This window comes from Moschus berezovskii, chromosome 21, assembly GCF_049115385.1.
Source record: "Moschus berezovskii isolate FMDL1 chromosome 21, NW_MosBer_1.0, whole genome shotgun sequence".
In the NCBI taxonomy this organism is placed as follows: Eukaryota; Metazoa; Chordata; class Mammalia; order Artiodactyla; family Moschidae; genus Moschus; species Moschus berezovskii.
Genome location: NC_142480.1, coordinates 36,615,096 through 36,632,904, shown reverse-complemented (window position 1 = coordinate 36,632,904; position 17,809 = coordinate 36,615,096). Strand labels below are relative to the sequence as shown.

The 17,809-nt window shown below is 55.3% G+C and overlaps 1 protein-coding gene across 1 annotated transcript; it reads left to right on the top strand.

Moving 5' to 3' along the window:
• Positions 1 to 7,514: 7,514 nt before the first annotated feature.
• Positions 7,515 to 15,838, top strand: LOC148774530 (taste receptor cell protein 1-like). Its single transcript, XM_088829712.1, has 13 exons — positions 7,515 to 7,557; positions 8,298 to 9,649; positions 10,724 to 10,785; positions 12,257 to 12,414; positions 12,578 to 12,708; positions 13,128 to 13,192; positions 13,478 to 13,617; positions 14,142 to 14,266; positions 14,373 to 14,431; positions 14,573 to 14,718; positions 15,060 to 15,145; positions 15,306 to 15,349; positions 15,808 to 15,838. The coding sequence occupies exons 1-13, from the start codon at positions 7,515 to 7,517 to the stop codon at positions 15,836 to 15,838; spliced, it is 2,442 nt and encodes an 813-aa protein (XP_088685838.1).
• Positions 15,839 to 17,809: the final 1,971 nt, after the last annotated feature.

Here is a 17,809-nt window from a genome sequence, read left to right as displayed (position 1 = left end):
ATGGACAGGGAGGGCTGGCGTGCTGTGATTCATGGGGTCGCAAAGAGTCGGACACAACTTAGTAACTGAACTGAACTGAAAAGCTACTAACAAGCCTTATCTTGGGAGCCTCGGTCCTGGGTAGCATGGAATCTGGTTTTGGGCCCTACCCGCAAACATCTGCAGAGACATACTAATACTATACGTTTACTTATTTTATTATTTGCTTTTATCTCTGTGTTTACTCCTAGTGTACTCCCAGGCACACCATAGACAGGGGGCAGGGAGACATAGCAGCAAGCACTGGTATGTGACCCTGAGGGCCAGGGGTCTCATGAGCTCCCTCTGGATCTCACCCTAAGGGGCCCTTCTAAACTCGAAGGGCTCTGTATCTGTTTCTGCTTGTGGAGTGTTTAGACCTATTGTTATCAGACTTAGTTTTATGCCAGGGGCGCTTTGTGCAGTCATGAGCATTCCAAACTCTAAATTGACCTTTATAACCCCAACAGGGCCAGAAGGGGTAGAATGTTCTGTGTAAAAATATTTTCCTCATCCCTGGCCTGGTTATAGGGACCCATGCACCAGAGACTGTATCGCTGCCATGCAAAGGTTTCAAGGGGGATTTTTGAGGAGGAGTCAGAAGAATTCTTAGAAAGCATAGAGGAGTACCAAGCATCAGAAGAAGAAAAGGCGGAGGCCCGGGAGTAGATGATGGGGTGGCCCCGAGAAATCCCCGGAGGTCTGGGCAGCCTTGTGTGCCAGCTCCTCGAGCCAAGACCTTGTCATGGGCGGGGTCTCCCTTGCCGGCTCCCTACAGCTCCGGCTTGGTCTGCTTTTGGGGAGGAGGTGGTGGTGCAGGTGTCTCAACGTCCTTCTCCTCAGGCATACTGCCCACACTGACTCTGAGGAGGACGCTGAGAGTGGAATAGTCACGATCAGGGATTTTGCAGTTTTGTGCCCAGGTTGAATGGCTTGTTTCATAGTTGCTCTGTTAGTTCCTGGTAGGTACGGTTAGTGAGTTGTGTCCTTGTCCTGGGATCACTCTCCAGCTTCCAGGACAGAATGAGTGTATTGAAAGGGTTCATGCATTTCTTCTCTGCCAACCAAGCCTCCATGATCTGGAAACTTTCTTTGGGCTGAGGAATGTTTGCCTTATGTTTTAAACCCTCCTCAGAGGTTTGCTTGGCTTCTTCAAATTCGTTTGAGAACTCAAGAGCCTCTGGTTTTCACGAATAGCCCTTGCCCTAGTCAGGCTTGAAGTTGAGAGTTTTGCAGCCATCCTCTGAGGGGGTTTCTATTGTCCGCTGCTTTCATTAATTCTTAGTTCATGTTTTCTTGTCTCCTTCTGGGCCTGGTTGCCTTAGCTGTGTGCCAAATATTTTAAAAACATTAGCTTGTAAAATGTTTTGAGGATTAAGATAATGTTATCTTCCACCAGAGACAATTTCATTTTCCTATCCCAGTGCCTGAATTCATGAGCAATTCAAGATAATTTTAATCCAATTTTATGAATTGAGACTGAAAACTGGGCTTCAGTTTATGTGAGATTTGGCTTACTTCCAGATCACCCTTACTCCCAAGATATAGCCGTCCAGTGTTCCAAACCAATGGTCTATGGGTTTGTAAGAACATACGCACACCCTACCCCAAACTTTGGCAGGTCCTGGACTTCAACTTTTGTCTCTATAGTAACCTAGAAGCTCTTCAAAGTACTGATCAGCTTCTCAGCTACCTTTTTAGGACCAACAAACACCCCCATGGGAAATGCAGCTCCAAATGCTGAACACTTTTTGTCTCTTCCTTGTATCTTGGTCTAGGAATTCTTCACTGTTGTGTTGACTCTCTGATGCCTTCATGCAGATTTCTATTTCTCTGCAGCCAGGGTTTTTATTAAAGGTAGACATTGTGCTGGTTTTCCAATTTTTCCTTGGTTAATGGGATTCCCTTGTGGTTCAGCCAGTAAAAATCCGCCTGTAATGCGGGAGACCTGGGTTCAATCCCTGGGTTTGGAAGATCACCTGGAGAAGAGAAAGGCTACCCACTCCAATATTCTGGCCTAGAGAATTCCATGGGCTGTATAGTCCATGGGATCGCAAAGAGTCGGACATGACTGAGCAACTTTGACTTCAATGGGTGGTTCATAGTACCTACACCTTGAGTCAGGAGCAAAAGCATGGTATTGGAAATGTACCTGGAAAGAATGAGTGTTCCCACTTAGCCCAAGTGGAGGGTTCTTGTTGGGGAGACATGAAGTATGAAGAAAGCAAAACCACGAAGGGCTAAGAACGCCTAAAAGTATGGGTTGTCTGGAAGGGATGTGTGCCCCCAAAGACTGCCCACTGCTCCCACTGAGTGAGCTCTGTTCATGTCAGCTGAGTCGGGTGCTGCCAAGTCAGAGAAGGGAGGCCAGGCATAGTTTCTACCCAATACAAGTGTAAAGTCAGTGCTGCTGCTGCTAAGCCACTTCAGTAGTGTCCGACTCTGTATGGCAATGAAAAATAGAAAACCCCAAATAACAGTGGCTTGAATAACATAGACATCTATTTCCCTCTCATACCAAACAAGTTTGGAGGTGGATAGTCCACAATTGGTCAGGTGACTTCACAAGGATGTCTAGGGCCTTCCTGTTTGCTTCACCATCTTGCATTTACAGTCTCTACTTTGTGGTTCAAGAGCTTGAGTTTCACATGTCAGTCAGCAAGAAGGAGAATGACAAAGAGTAAAACTTTTTCCTTTGGGGGACATCCCTCATGGTGCTCTGCAGTCCATGGGGTTGCACAGAGTTGGACTGAGCGACTGAACTGAACTGAAATGGACTGAACTGAACTGGTGCTCTTATCCTATTGGCCAGAGCCAGATCACATGGTCACACCTACTACAAGAGAGGCTGGGATATGTAGTCTTTATTCTGGACCACCGCATGCCCAGCTAAGAATAAGGGATAGTTGGGAACTTCCCTGGCAGTCCAGTGGTTAAGATTCTGTGCTTCCAATGAGGGAGTGCAGGTTCAGTCCCTGGTTGGGAAGCTAAGATCCCACATGCCATGCAGTATGACAAAAAAAAGAAGAAGGGATAGTACTAGTAATGAAAAATAGGAGAAGTATTCGGGGACAACTAGTGGTCTCTGCTAGTGCCCTCCCCTTTCCTATCCTGTCCAGTCCCTCTCCTCCAGAAAGCCTTCCCTGACATCTGCAATACTTACTAAGCCCCATTTCCTTTGCTGCACAGTTCAGAGAGTCTGACCACTGTAAGGAAATTTTGAATAAAAAAAAATTACTAGATGTTTCCAATGGAAAACTATGCACTGTTTTGATTAAAACCATTCTTCTGAAACTTTGTGTATATATATATATATACATAATTTTTAAACAAACACTTCTTTTTGTTTTTTACAATCTTACGTTGATGATGACTGATAGCAATGCAAAATAATTGTTTATAATCAAGCAAATAAGAAAAAGTTTTACCAGTATTTATAAATCTATTTAAACATTTCTTTATTCCATATAAATTAAGGCTTCTTTGAATTCTCCCCTGAACTGGTCATAATGCCTGCCTGGTTCCTTCATTAATACTGAATTAAACACAATCTTTAACATGTGTTCATTTTTCCATCTGTATGAGAGCCATGATTTTCCTTTCATTCAACTTTCAACACCATACACAGCCTGACTTGGTAAGCGGGGGAATCCAGCCAGAGGTTCCAGCAGGAGAGAGGTCAGTCTGGGTAGAAAAACCCAGGAAAAATGGCATTAGGTGTCAGACCCCTGACCTTCCTTTGAGGATGCACCTTTGGAGATAAAGGGCAGGTCTGGGGCCAGGTTTCCTACCTGGGCACTGTCATTTCCCGGGGCAGAAGGACAGGTAGCAGGTGAGGCAAAGACGGGGGAGAGGCAGGCCAGAGGCAGGAAGGCAGTCAGTTGGCCTGATTCAGCTGGGATTCTACTTGTTACTTGCTCTTGACAGGGGCTCACAGAGTGATTCTGGCCCTGTCAACACGCTTGGAGTAGGTGGGTTGACATCCTGGGTACCTGAGTGATGCGGTGATGGGCAGGGCTGTAAACTGAGACCCTGGGGGAGCCTGGGCTGGGTCACAGAGGGAGCTGGGGAAGTGGGGGCTCTGGAAAATGGCTGGATGGTGGGGAGGGGTCTGCCCTCCCTTCTGTGCATGAACTGAGTTAGCTGTAGAGCTTTGCTAAGGCTGTTCTCTTGGCCTAGAACACTGTCCCTGGAAGCACAATGAAGTGGAAGGTGCCGTTCTCTCATACGGTTTCTCCTGTCCCTTCCCAGAGCTAGCGCGTGGCCACCTCAGCAGCCACGGGCAGGGGTGGGAGTGGAGAGGAGCATGGGCTGGAGCTGGTCTGGGGAGTGGTCCAGGACCAAAGTCAGCCAGGCAGGAGGGCCAGAGGCTCATGGAGAATTGAGATTCAGCAGAGGATGCAGAGGGTCCTGCCTTTCCCCACTCTTCTCCCTGTTCCTCCCGTGAGCCTCCTGTCCTGTCCTGGTCAAGTGGCCGGAGCCCTCAACAATCATAGCATCCCTTCTCTAAGGAGCAAAGTAACAGGGGATTGAGGTCTGGATGGACAGGCACCTGCCAAGGGGCACATGAGTCATGTAAGCTGGTCCCCACCCCACCGCACCCCACCTCCTCTACTAGAGGATTGGCAGTCCGGAAGAGACAGCTAGGAAGGGGAAGGGCCAGCTTCACACCCACCTTTGAAGCCGGAGAGGCCTTACCTCCGGAAGGTACACAGGCAAAGCTGAGCATCTGCCGGCCCCACTGCTGGTGTGTCTAGGCAAATGTCTGCCTGGTCAGTCCTGGGATGACCTGTCCTGTTTCTTCTCTTGGGATCCCCCGCTCGCTCACTGCTGTACAGATCCCCAGGACTCTTTGGGTCTCCACACACCCTCTCTTTTGGTGCTGGACTAGGGTCATGGGATGACCGCCAATGCAGCCCTCCTCCTGCCCCAGGAAGCCACAGCCCCCAGTGATCACAGAGAGAGAGGGCTCCCCTCTGTACTCAGCTATGTTAGGGAACAGAGCATGGAGAGGGAGCAGAGCTCTTACACAGAACAGAAGACTATATAACTGGGCTAGACTGTGGTCCTCTCAGGGCTGTGGAGCTGGGAGGAGGATGGGAGGGCCTGATGGAGGGGCCTGAGCTGGCCCATGAGAAGAGGAATATTACCCAACACTTGGCTCCAGATCCTGCCCCAGAGGTTGTGAATCTTCTAAGTTTTTATTGAAATCCTTGATCTGGGGCTAAGATTCCTCTCAGTTTATTTCAAGGATGAACACAGGTTATTTTGGGTGTTGGGATGGCCTTCCTATTGGAGTGCAGGGGAAGAGCAGAGACAGCCCAGGTCCAGCTCAGCTCAAGTGCAAGTTCTAGCACCGATGCTGACACAGACTGAGCCTCATCCCCATGCATATCCTAAACCCTGATCCTAGACATAGCCCCGAGCCCCAGTCCATAGTTCCTGACTGAGCTTTGTCTGTGAGATTGTTCTCGATCCGCAGGGGCTTGATGGGGAGAGAGAGCATGTCCTCATCTCCCACCTCTGGAGTCTGAGCCCAGAGCCCTTGCCCAGTGGTGTGGAGTGATCCTCAGGCGTATTTCTGTCCCTGACCCCTCTCCTGTCCCTGGGAGCTCCTGTTTTGACCATCACTGCTAAGCCAGCCTCAGTGCTGAGAGAGTCTAGTCCAGCCTCGCCTGTGGTGTGAGTGGCCTTCACTCTTGGACCAGAGCCATCAGAAACCAAACCTTCCTGGTCCTGAGGGTGCCTGGGAAGGGGGCGGCCCTGCCCATCTAGGCGGAGGTTGGGGTTGCTGCACTCACCATCTCCTTTGTGGAACACTGACATTTCCCGAGACAGAGGCTTCCTGGCATCACCAGGTAAGACCTGGGCATCCTGGGTGCACAGGCAAGGGAGATAGAATGGGGAATGGGGGTGCTGGAGTGGGTTGCCTGGTCTGGGGGATGGGGTCATGGGCCAGAATTTAGACCTATGGAAGGGCAAGTGGGAGAATGGGGGCAATGAAACTAGGCCTGGAGGTAGGAGTTGTCAAAGAACAAAGCCTGCCCTTAGGAGGATATCCACCCCAGACCCTGGGGGACCTGGACCCTTAACCTCTTCACGCAGAAGGGGCTGGGTGCAGATGGCTGTCTCTGGGTATGTGGACAGAGTAGCTTGGGTTTACAAAGCAGATGAACCATGGTTGAACGGCAGGAAAAGGGCTGGGCTGGGGCGTTTGCCTGATCCTGGGATGATATATGTATTAGGGTGGGGTTGGGTCATGGGGGAATTTTTCCTTTAGAAAGGGGAAGGGGTGCATTCAGGTAAGAGTTGCTGGGTGATGGTTAGAGGCAGGAAAGAAGGGCGGGAGTTTCTGGTCTGATTTCCTGCTGTGAAGGGTTCTAGGGATTATCTCCCCTTGAGGGGTTACTGCAGCCTGCCAGTCCTGAGTGACCTGGGACAGGTCTTGGACCCTCCTGGAGGTCACACACAAGCCAGGAGCCTGGTAGGAGAGGCTTTGAATGAGCTGAGAGCCTCCTATGGCTGCCAGGTGTATGGTGAGGTGTGGAGCATGGTCTGAGCCCCAAGCCTAACTGGCTCCCATGAAGGCACCAGACCCCTGCCCTTCCTGCCCTCAGTAGCTCAAAGCTGCTTAGTGCCACCCTCTTCCTTCTCCTCCTGTGTCTGCAGGGGTGAGGGGAGGAAGGAGGTGGTGAGAGGAAAGCAGGACTGACCACAGCAAAGACCAGCAGGAGGCTCTGGGTCTGCCCAGAATGCCGGGTCTGTAGGGGAACCCGGGGAGGACCCTTGACCTAAAGCCCACCCACCTCCACATCCAACATCCCCAGTCCAGGCCTCTGGCCAGGATTCCATGTGGGCCCAGTGCAGGGGGCACGATGGGGACTATTCTCTGATCTGCTCTCCTCCAGACTCCCCTCTTGGCCTGATGGGGTGGGAGCTGGGGCAGGGAACGGGCATCACTGCCCTCCACCAGGTCCCATCCCACCTGGACACCTGCAGGGCTCCCACCACAGTTACCACCTCCACTACCATCACAAGTCTGCCATGACTGCCACTCTCGCCACAGCCACCCCCACCCCACCAGCAGCACCACTGACACCCCTCCTACCCCTACCCAGATCATTGCCACCGCTGAGACCCTCACCACCTCCATGAAGACCACCCCTCCCCTAGACTGGACAGAACTTTTCACTCTTCAACAGATTTTCAAGCCTATAACCTCTCAGGCTGTGGGGCTGGCACACAAAGTTCCCATTCAACAGAGCCTGTCGCCCAAGGGGCTTTGCTGGAGGATACAGGGACTTGCGCCTGAGCTGCAGGGCAGGACTGTGGAAGGAGGCCAGGCAGACGCAGCTCAGGGCATAACTGGAGGCGTCAGCTGACCAGAGCTCACGGCTGGGCAGCACTTCTTTCCTGAAGGGAGATCTGGAGGGAATCTTCCACTTGTCTCCTCCCATCTGGTTCTGGGCTTGGCAGCCTGAGCAGGAGCCCTCAGCATGGCTGGGCAGTGGCTTCCATCTGCTGGGATTCTCCTGGTTGGTAAGTGGGGGTGTGGCCCCAGGGGGGCCCATCCCAGACCCTGCCGGCTCACTCTGGGGACTCCCATGGCTCCCACACCAGGACTGACCTTCCTTATCTTCATGTCAGCCTGGCTTTGTCAGCTCAAAGGATCCTGAGATGGGGCCAGGACCCCCTCCTCAGTCTCCCAGGCTTGGGTCTCCCCAAGGGCGCTCAGTGTCTCTCACTGGGGAAAGCTGGCATTGGGCTGGCCCCATGGGACTCAGCGCACCCTTGCAGCCAGAGGTAGCATTATGGCTTTCAGAAATGGGCCCCTCCCCATCCCTCACCCCTTTCAGCCCTCAGGCATCCTGGGTTCTGGAAATGTGATGAGGTGATTGCCTCATTCCCTTGCTGGAGGCTGAGCAGCACCTGCCAGCCCCTTCCAGTAGCCTGGGTCTCACCAGAAAGGACTTCCCTTTGGACAGGGCCCTGTTACGGGGTGGAAGAAAAGAGTGGGACCCTTGAGGTATACCCTCTTACCCTCACAGTCCCCTTTTCTGGTGGCAGGGAAGGGTTGCCCTGTCTCTGGTGGGCTTGGATCAGAGAGGGGAGATTTCTCTGGAGGTAGACCAGTGGTTCGAGGCAGAGCCGGGGCCAGGGTTTGGGTCTCCTCGGGTCCCCTAAAGGAGGGAGGTGGCAGGGAGGGCAGGCACCTGAGACTGTGGGCCAGTTCCCAGCCCACCGAGCGGCTGATAGAAAAGGGCTCTCCTGGTTTGCAGCTGTCCTGGTGGTCTCGGCTCCCGCCCTGCCCCTTCCTCCCGCTCACGAAGACCTGGGCCCGTCTCCCTGGGCCTCTGGCACATCTGCTTTGCAAGGTGGCAGCAAGAAGATACTCCTCCCATCATTAAACCACTTGGTGCCAGTCCATGCAGGGGTCTCTCCCTCAGCCGAGAGGTCAGGGGAGGCTCCTGGCAGGAGGGCAAGAGGCCTTTTCCCAGAGGTCCCTGGGGACCAGCAAGGTCTCCTAGGCTTCCTCCTGGACTTGCAGCTCCTCCCGAACCAGCCTGCCCCTTTGGGACCCTCTGGCGCCCCAGGAGGCACCTCACACAGACCAGCTCCATCCGCAGTGGCTGAGCCTGCAGCCCACAGTACCCCCAAGTCCCAGCCAGTGTCCCGCATGGCTGCACCTGGGGATGGAGAGATCTTGGTCCCTGGGTCTCCAGAGAGGGCTGCCACATCACCACTGCAGGCTTCTCCCCAACCACAGCCCCAGCCTGTGAGCAGGCACCTCTTCAACCCCATGGTCTGGACACCGTCTGCATCAGGGCCCAGCAACTTCAGGCCAGGGAATGCCCCACTTCTGACGTTGGCTCCAAGGGCCCCAGAGAAGGCTGTGTCCTCAGCACCCCAGGGGCCACTTGAGTTTACATCGATCAGTCACGTGTTGGCTGCGACAGAGCCGCTTCCTCCTGGAGCAACAGTGCGGTCAGTGCTGGACATGGCCTCTGAAGCCCTCACAGTGGTCTCGGGTTCCCCCAGAAATGGTCTGGCATCCAGCCTGGGCCTGGGTCCTTCAGTGTCACCACTGCTCTCAACAGTACCCTCTTCACAGCTGTCATCAGCATTACCACCACCATCATATCCACTCGCATCCCCGTCACCCATCAGGGGCACAGGTGCCCTCTTCACCGCCAGAGCCAGAACCTCCCGGGACGCTTCTGCATCTGTGCTCCCCCACACAGCCACAGGCCGTCTCTTCGATGTTTCCAGTTTTCCACCTGCCCAGCCACCTCTGGCAGTTACAAGGACGGCTGCTCTTCAGTGGACAGTCCAGCCTAGGCCACTGGTTCCTGCTAGCCCAGCCTCCTTGGCCACCCTCCCCCTCAGATGTGCCCTTGGCCTTCCTGCTGACTGCCCCAGAGTCCCTGGAGGTGTGGCCTCCCCCCAGTCGTCTTCCCTGTCTCGTCCTCGCCAGACTGTCTCATCGCAGGACTCGAGACCCCCCTCCCCACGACCCAGCCGTGTGACTCACTTCGTGACCTTCAGGATCGCCAATGCAGCCTCGGTGGTGGCACTTGGGAACCCTGCCTCCCCGGAGTACCAGCTGCTGCGTGACAACATCCGACACCAGGTGAGGGCTTCTTCCTTCATCTGGAGGGCTGATCCCAGCCCAGCCTGCCCCACCCGCCTCTGAGCACAGGCCTGTCTCCACTCTGTGTTTCGGCTCCGGCTATTCCTCCACCCTGGACCACCTCGCACCCTCCACTACCCTGGCCCTTGGAGAGGCCTCCCCCTGCGACTCAGACCCTGGCCCTACGGAGCTGGCATCTCTCCCTCTGTCGGCTCCCTTCCCCACACTGTCCCATCCCAGCTTGCCTCTCCCTGGGAACCACAGCTCCCTGGGGGCAGCTGGGCCCAGAGTGGGGTGCCCACGGAGGCTCTGGAAGTATGGAGTGAGTGAAACCCACCCTGGGCTTCTCGCCGGTGTGGGGAAGAGCATGTAGGGTGCACGGTGGGAACCCAAGAGGTAGAAAGCTGACCCTGTCCTGAGTGGCTCCAGCAGGCAGGGGGAGCCAGGCAGAGACTCTTGCAGAGACTGGGTGTGGGGAACGCCTACAGGATAAGCAGAAGACTGGTTTAGACAGCTGGGGTCAGGGGGTTGCCCAGAGAACACCTTTCTGAGGAAGGAGAATTTTAACTGGGATGGGCAGAAGGCTAAGCCAGATGAAATGAGCAAGCATTTCCTAGACAGAGGAAACGGATGTGTGAGGACCCTGAGGTAGAAAGGTAGGTAGAGGCTAAGGTCCAGGGTCACAGGTGAGAGGCTATCTGGAGAAGGCTCAGGACTGGGCTGGGTGGGGGAGAATTAGGAGGAGGGGCTGCTGCCCAGGTGAGATGGCAGGGCAGTGACTATGAGCACACAGGCTAACTGGATTGGAAAGCCATTTTCAGTAAAACTGCAGTGAAGGAAAGGCCTGGGAAGGCTGTGTGTTTGCTGGATAGCTGAGGGCGCCCTGAGGTTCTCAGTAGAGGGTGGTTGGCAAGTGGTCTCTGGCAGCCATGCAGGGAAGGCTTGGGTGGCCTCGGGCAGTCCGGGTGGACAGTGAGGCCATTGCAGGGCCCAGACAAGAGATAATGAGGGTGAGCTGACTCTGTGGAGAAATGGGGGGCCATGAAGACCCTCACCTGGCTCTTCTGTCCCCAGCTTCAGTCCCTCTATCATGAGGCCTTCTCCAGCTTTGAGGGCGTTGGTGTCCTGCAATTCAGGTGAGTGAGAGAGTCTCTCAGGGTTCACCACCTGTCTGCCAGCCGGTCTGCACCTTCTCAGGCCACAGGTGTACTCAGCCAGGCTTCCCTGCCCTGCCCAGCTCCACCACAGCACCTTGAGGGCCAGAAAAGCCCTCAGTGGGCAGACAGGAGGCCCACATCTGGTTGTGCCTCTGGCCGTGTAAGCTTAGGGGACCTCCTGCCTGCTCTGAGCTCCAATTCCAGCCGCAGGATTGGGGCAGGGGTGCCAGGTTTTGCCTGAACCTGGTAGAGAAGACAGAGGACTTCCCCAGGGCCAAGAGCCCTTAAATGACATGTGCCTGTGTGCTAAGTCACTTGAGTCATGTCTGGCTCTTTGGGACCCTATGGACTGTAACTCACCAGGCTCCACTGTCCATGGGATTCTCCAGGCAACAATACTGGAGTGGGTTGCCATGCCCTCCTCCAGGGGATCTTCCCAACCCAGAGATCGAACCCGCGTCTCTTACATCTACCTGCATTGGCAGGTGGGTTCTTTACCACTAGCGCCACAGGGGAAATTAAATGACATGTAAGCAGGTACAAATTCTCTGGGGTGGGAGGGTGGGGCTTTCTGGTTCTGAGCCTCTGAGGATGCTGTGGGAGTCCTAAAGCCAGATTTGGCCAGCAGATGCCAGTCCTGAAATCTTATAGAAAAGGTTGAGAAAGTCCAAATCATCACAGCCCCATATGAGTTGTGAGCTCAGTGTGAACCTTGATAGAAGCTTGATTATACCTAGTGATGGGAAGTTTACCACCACTATCTTTCCTTGACCCAAGCTGGTTAGAAACTTTCCACTCTGAACTGAAATCACTCTGGGTTCCCTGCCCTGGGTCTGAACAGAGGCTTTGTCTTCCCAAACCCAGGAGGGCACAGTGCAAAACGGGAAGGATGAAGGAAGTCTGGGTCCTGAGGCTGCTTGTTTTCAGATCTTTCCCCACAAACTCCTTCAACCCCATGCTCAGGCCAGGCTGCCTCCTTGGGACATGGTCACATGGCCCACCTCCCACAGGCTTACAGAGATTCCTCAAGCCTGTCACCTCCCTCTCTCCTGACCCCCTGCTCCTTGTGATACCACCGAAGATGTTTTTCTCAGTCTGGCTCAGGCTGACTTCCTGCTTGCTCACAGCTGCCGTTTCCCTGGGTGGGATTCCCAGTGTTCCCATCAGAGCCAGTTTGTTGGGCTGTCCAAGGGGACTGGCTTTCCCAAGCACCTGCTGTGTGCTCTGCTGGCTGCACCATTAGTCCCCACACAGCCCTCCTGAAAGGAATCATTATCCCCATTTTAGCTAGGAGTGCAGCTGAGGCCCAGAGGGGTGATGTCACACAGTGACCCAGTCCACAGCTCCTCCTTCCTCAGGACCCTGGTCCTGTGCACCAGCCAGGTCCTCATCCGTCCCCAGGGTTCTCCCTGTCCCCACTGACCCCTGGTAAGGAGGAGTCTGTCCACAGGCCCGACTCCGCAGCTGTGAATGCCTCCCTTGTGTTTGGGGGCCAAGTCCCGGGCCCCTCTGCCCGTGAAGTCCTCTGGACCCTGCACCGCTCAGTGAAGGCCGCAGGGCGGATGCTGGGGAACCTGTCCTTGGATGAGAGCAGCCTGACTTCGGATGGTGAGTCTCTGCCTGCCCCTCTTCCCCCACCGCCTACCTTAGTGCCCATGGACAGCTGGGGGTGCTCCCTAGAGAGGTGCACCCCCTGTCCCAGCTATGAGGTGGGGGGGTGGTGGATCAGGAGGCTCCCAGGGCCTCCTGAACTCCCAGCCATGGCTCTCAGGGTCCAACCTGACTGACCTGGCCCTGGAGACCCTCGGGATTCATCTTACAGCCATGGAGCCTTTCCATCCCCTGCTCCTCCTGCCCGGCTCTGCCCCCTTTGTCCTGCTGGAAAAGAAGATTCTCCCACAGGTGAGGTGGCCTCTGGCCTGCCCTCAAAGGCCTGGGACTCACTTTGCCTTCCTTGACTGCAGGCCTCTGTGGCTTGGGGGTGAGGGGTGGGGCAGCCCCCAGCCATGGCCCTACAGGAGAAGGCAGGCATGAAGGGCACACAGCCTTACCCGTTGGGCCCCAATTTGAGGGATGACATTCTGCCTGGCACTGGGGAGGTTGTCTGGGGCAGGCAGCAGCTCATCCTAGGGGGTTATGGTCAGGCTCTGTAACCAGACACCCCTACCCAGGGCCAGCACTAGGGTGAGTGAGGGAGGCAACCAGAATGCAAGGTTTAAGGAGCTGCTCAGTTGCCTCACCCCAGTCCTGCCCCTCCCCACCCCATGCTGGGTCTCAGGAGAGAGCTCCAGGCTCATTCTGACTTCCAGGACTCCCCACAGGTCACGGCTATGGTGGCAGAATTCTATTCAGTGCATCCCCAGGAGGGCCCCCTGCTCCTTTTCAGGTGGGTGGGGCTCTCCCCCCGCAGCCCAGCCTGCCTTCTTCCTCTCCTGGGGGCTGCCCTGGGGCGGGGGGGCTGTGAGCCAGGCCATGGGAGCCGTGGGCTCAGGAGTCACCAGGGGAGGGCTTTGTCCCAGGTAGCCCCAGCTGGCCCTGTAAAGCTCTGCCTTAGGCAGCAAGGAGCCCTAAGCCTGAGGATGTGCTGGGGTGGGAGGCTGGATGCCTGCTTCTAGAAACACATGCTGGCCAAGCCTGTAACCCTTGCACTCCCCCCTTGTACTTGCTCTAGTAATGCAGACCACTGGGTGGGCGTTTACATCGAATACAAGTTCCAGACCCCCATAGGTACCCACCTCCCTGGCTTGGCCAATCACCTGGCCCGGAACATAATGGATCCTGTTGTCCAGAAATCCACCATCATGGCCAATGGTGAGTCAGGGCTGGGATCCCTGGGTGTCCTTGGCTGGCAGCCTCTTAATCTCTCTGGGTCGCAGCATTCCTCCTTTGGAGAATGGACAGAGTTTCATCTCAGTCACACATACTCTTGTCCTGGGGCCACAGAGAATCAGATGTGGGACCTTAGATGGGGAGCTGGATAGACAGGCTCTGTGAGCCATCGTGTCTGTCATAACTACTTGACTGCTCCCTTATAGAGGGAAGGCAGCCACAGACATGACATAGACAGATGCGTGTGGCTACGCGCCCCGTACGTCTGGACGGATACGGAAACTTGAGTGTCATGTAATTGTGCCACAGGATACCATCCTTTTGATATTTTTCAACTATCTGAAAAATGTAAAAGTATTTTTAGCTCATGGGCTAAGGCAGCAGGGCTGGACTGAGCCTCAGACTGGATTTGGCTGATGTTGGCTGAGAGTGTAGAGGTCGGGGTGTGCAGCCCAGGGCTCCCGGGAGAGGGGTGCAGGCTGACACCCACCTCTTCGCCCATCTAGGGGAGAAAGCAGAGCTGGTGCTTTGCGAAGTGTGGCTGCAGATCCTGGACCAACCCTTCACCGAGGCCCTGAAGGACCAAACCAGCCCTAAGTCCCAGAAACTTCGGGGGCAACTGACGAGATGGGTGATGTGGGGAGTGGGAGGGAAGAGCAGGAGGCTGGAGGCCTCAGGGAGGGGCCCCAACAGTCTGCAGTAAGGCCGTGACCCTCTTCATCTTCTCTGCTTCCCAGCTGACCACCGTCCTCAGGCCTCTGCAGACTTTCAGCCAAGTGGTGGTGGAGAAGTTCCAGTAAGTCCTTGGCGGCTCTGGGTGACCTGGGGCCCAGGGCTGGACTCTGTGGATGGGGTCAGGGGCTCAGAGAAGCAGCCTTCCTGAGCGAGGCCCCCAGGCTCTCTAACCTCCTGACACTGGTGATGATCCTCCGGCCAGGCCTGACCCACTGACCGCCAGGGTGGCTGCCGCCTTCTTCAGGCCTGTGCCAGCCCGAGCCGTCGTGCAGGGCTGCGTGCTCCGGGGTCTGCGAGCCCTGCGGGAAACTGAGGGCCTCTCCGTGAAGACGGTCATCCCAGGCCTCGGTCAGTGCCTGCCTCCCTCTCTGTCTTCTATCCATATGCCTCCTGCCTCAGGCCTGTTGCCTCGCTGCCTCTGGTTGCCCTGACTCTGCGGCCTGCCACCCCCTCCTGCCCTCCTTTCTTCCTGCTGCTCCCCAGATCTTTAGGGTCCAAGCTGGCCTCCTCTTCCTGGGAGCATTCCAAGGTGGCCCCAGCTTCAGAGCTCTGTTCTTGTAGCGCTTCTGGGCAAGGACCCCTCAACTCGGGACTTCTCTGCAGGCCTGGCTGTGCCTTCTCAGGGGTCTGTGGTCTAGAAGAATGGGGCCCAACCCCAGCCATCTCCCTGCTTTGTTCTGTATCCTCAGGCCAGCCTGACACCTATGTCATCCCCTGCTATGCTGTGGCTCTCATCATCCTGAGTCTCCTGTTTATTGCGTTCATCTTGGTCCTGGTAAGTGTCTGTCTGGGCCAGGGGCGCTTTCCTGAGAGACATACTGGACCCTTGACCCTCTGAGTCAAGGTGAGGGCTTGTTTCCCTCCTGAGCCCACCCAAGGGAACTGAGGGTCTTCCAGCTGGAAAGCGTGGCCTAACCCCACCCTTCCCATTCCAGGTATGGAAGCGGAAGACCTGCTTTAGCGTGTCCAGCCAAACACGGTAAGGCACAGGGGTCAGTCCCTCTGGGGTGTTTACTCTGGGTGGGGTCTGCCTCCCAGCTGCCAAGGCTTTGTGCAGACATTTCCCAGTGGGTGTTGACAGAGCCTGGGTGGTACAATCACTGTGCCCCAAAAGTTTACCTGCTAATGGGGGCTGATCCCAGGGTGGTCAAGCAGAATCCTCTAAATGGGCTCCACTTACCCTCAGAAATGCTGCAGTGGGTGGGTGGACAGAGACAGAACTCGAGGCCCCACATGGCCAGGAGAGCTGGGTTGGGAAAGAGATCTGGGGGTGGGGGGCGTTGCTTCCACCACTGGAGCACCAGGCAGTGACTCCTCCTCAGTCTGGGAGAAGTGGGGACCCCAGGGCCAGGTGGACGTGGAGGAGGGCGGGGAGCACCATGCTGGGGTACCTTGTGATTCCTGGATCCTGGTTTTTGTCCTTTCCTCCACCCCCAGGTGCCCCTTCCTGCTGTTGCTTCTCCAGTGAAACCAAATTCCAGACCCCTCCTCCTTCCCCAACCTGCTCCCAGCCTTCCAGAGTCAGGGCTCAGCCCAGAGAAGTAGAGCCAGAGCAGAAAGGCCCTAGCCTGAGGTCCCCACAGCAGGAGGGGCTTTCTCTGTCGGGGAAGAGAGACCCCGCCCATGACAAGGTCTTGGCTCGAGGAGCTGGCACGGCAAGGCTGTCCAGACCTCCGGGAATTTCTCGGGGCCGCCCCATCATCTACTCTCGGGCCTCTGTCTTTTCTTCTTCTGATGCTTGGTAGTCCTCTATGCTTTCTAAGAATTCTTCTGACTCCTCCTCAAAATACAGTCCCTGGTGGTGCACGGGTCCCTGTCAACAGGCCAGGGATGAGGAAAATATTTTTACACAGAACATTTTATCCCTTCTGGCCCTGTTGGGGTTATAAAGGTCAGTTTAGAGTTTGGAATGCTCATGACTGTACAAAGCACCCCTGGCATAAAACTAAGTCTGCTAACAATAGGCGTAAGCACTCCATAAGCAAGTATAGAGAAGGGCCCCTTAGGGTGAGGTCTGGAGGGAGCTCATGAGACCCTCGGCCCTCAGGGTCACATACCAGTGCTTGCTGCTATGTCTCCCTGCCCCCTGTCTGTGTGTGCCTGGGAGGACACTAGGAGTAAACACAGAGATAAAAGTAGATAATAAAATAAGTAAACATATAGTATTAGTTTGTCTCTGCAGATGTTTGGGGGTAGGGCCCAAAACCAGATTCCATGCTACCCAGGACCAAGGCTCCCAAGATAAGGCTTGTTAACAGCTTTTACAGTTGACTAACTGCTACACAATAAAGTCGTTTTTCATGCCTGTGGCCTTAATGTCTTAAGAGCCCATTCGAATTGTTTAAGAGTTATGCATGAAGGTACTGACTGTTCTGGAAGATGGTTTGTGACTGCATTCCTGGCACAATCTTATCAAGACAATCCCTCCTCCCTCTTTAAAATTATTGGTTTTAGGGTATATAAGCACTGATGTAGAAAAAATAAAGTAGTCTTGACTCTGTACCCAACCAAGACTTGACTCGCTTTCTTTTCTTCGCCGATGCCGTTCATCCTGAGGGTATCCCTGGATTCTGCCGAGGCTGGACCCCGGCATTCCTCCCTTCCAGCTCAGCCAAGGACTAGACTCCGAGGGAGCGACAGAGGTGGGCCGGGGGTAACAGCACCTCACCACCCCCACCAGGGAGACCAGCGCGTGTTCGCTAACCACAGCAGCCACCTCCACTCACAAGGTCTTGGAAAACCTTCCAGGCCACCGTCATACTCAGGTCAGGCCCTGGAGAACGGAGCATGGCAAGATGGAGGCTGCAGAAGATGCGGGAAGGGGAACAGACCTGGCTTCCTCACGCCTGGCCTGACACGGTGGTGGGCTAGAGGCGTTACTGGCCTCAAGACAAACTCTGGTTGTTTAGGGTATGGAAAATTAAATAACAAGAGCAATCAGGAGTTGGTATAAGTGATTGCTTTCGTTTCTAGGCAGTCATCTGACAGGAAGACATGGGAGAGGTTCGGAGTGGAGGAGGAGGAGGAGGGGCAGAGGACTGACAGGTTCAAGGGTGGGGATGGGGACTCCTGGGGGGCAAAGTGTGTTCCCAGCATCACCCCGCCTTAGGGCCGGCCACCCTCAGACCAAGGGCTTTGGGGGCTGGTGGCCAAGGTGAGGCCTGGTTGCTACTCAGCAAACCAGAGCGCTGGGGATGCACCAGGGAAGGCTGGAGCTGTGGGGCAGGCCCAGTGCAGAGAACTGCCTGGCTGGGGAGACCTAGGAAGGAAGCCATGCTAAGAGCCCCTCAGAGGCTTGAGGATAGGGCCGTGAAGGCAGCTTTCCTGGAGGACACCAGGTAGGTGAAGGCTATGACTCACAGAGCTCAAGCAGGTCCTGGGCCCCTTGGGATGTGAAAAATTTGGTAGCACAGGGGGATGGCCTTTTGAAGTCTTTACA

Coding starts and splice junctions, on each gene's coding strand:
- LOC148774530 (XM_088829712.1), top strand. CDS start 7,515: ATGGCTGGGCAGTGGCTTCCATCTGCTGGGATTCTCCTGGTTG. Junction 12,415..12,577: donor GAGCAGCCTGACTTCGGATG/GTGAGTCTCTGC, acceptor CATGGCTCTCAG/GGTCCAACCTGACTGACCTG. Junction 15,146..15,305: donor TTGCGTTCATCTTGGTCCTG/GTAAGTGTCTGT, acceptor TTCCCATTCCAG/GTATGGAAGCGGAAGACCTG.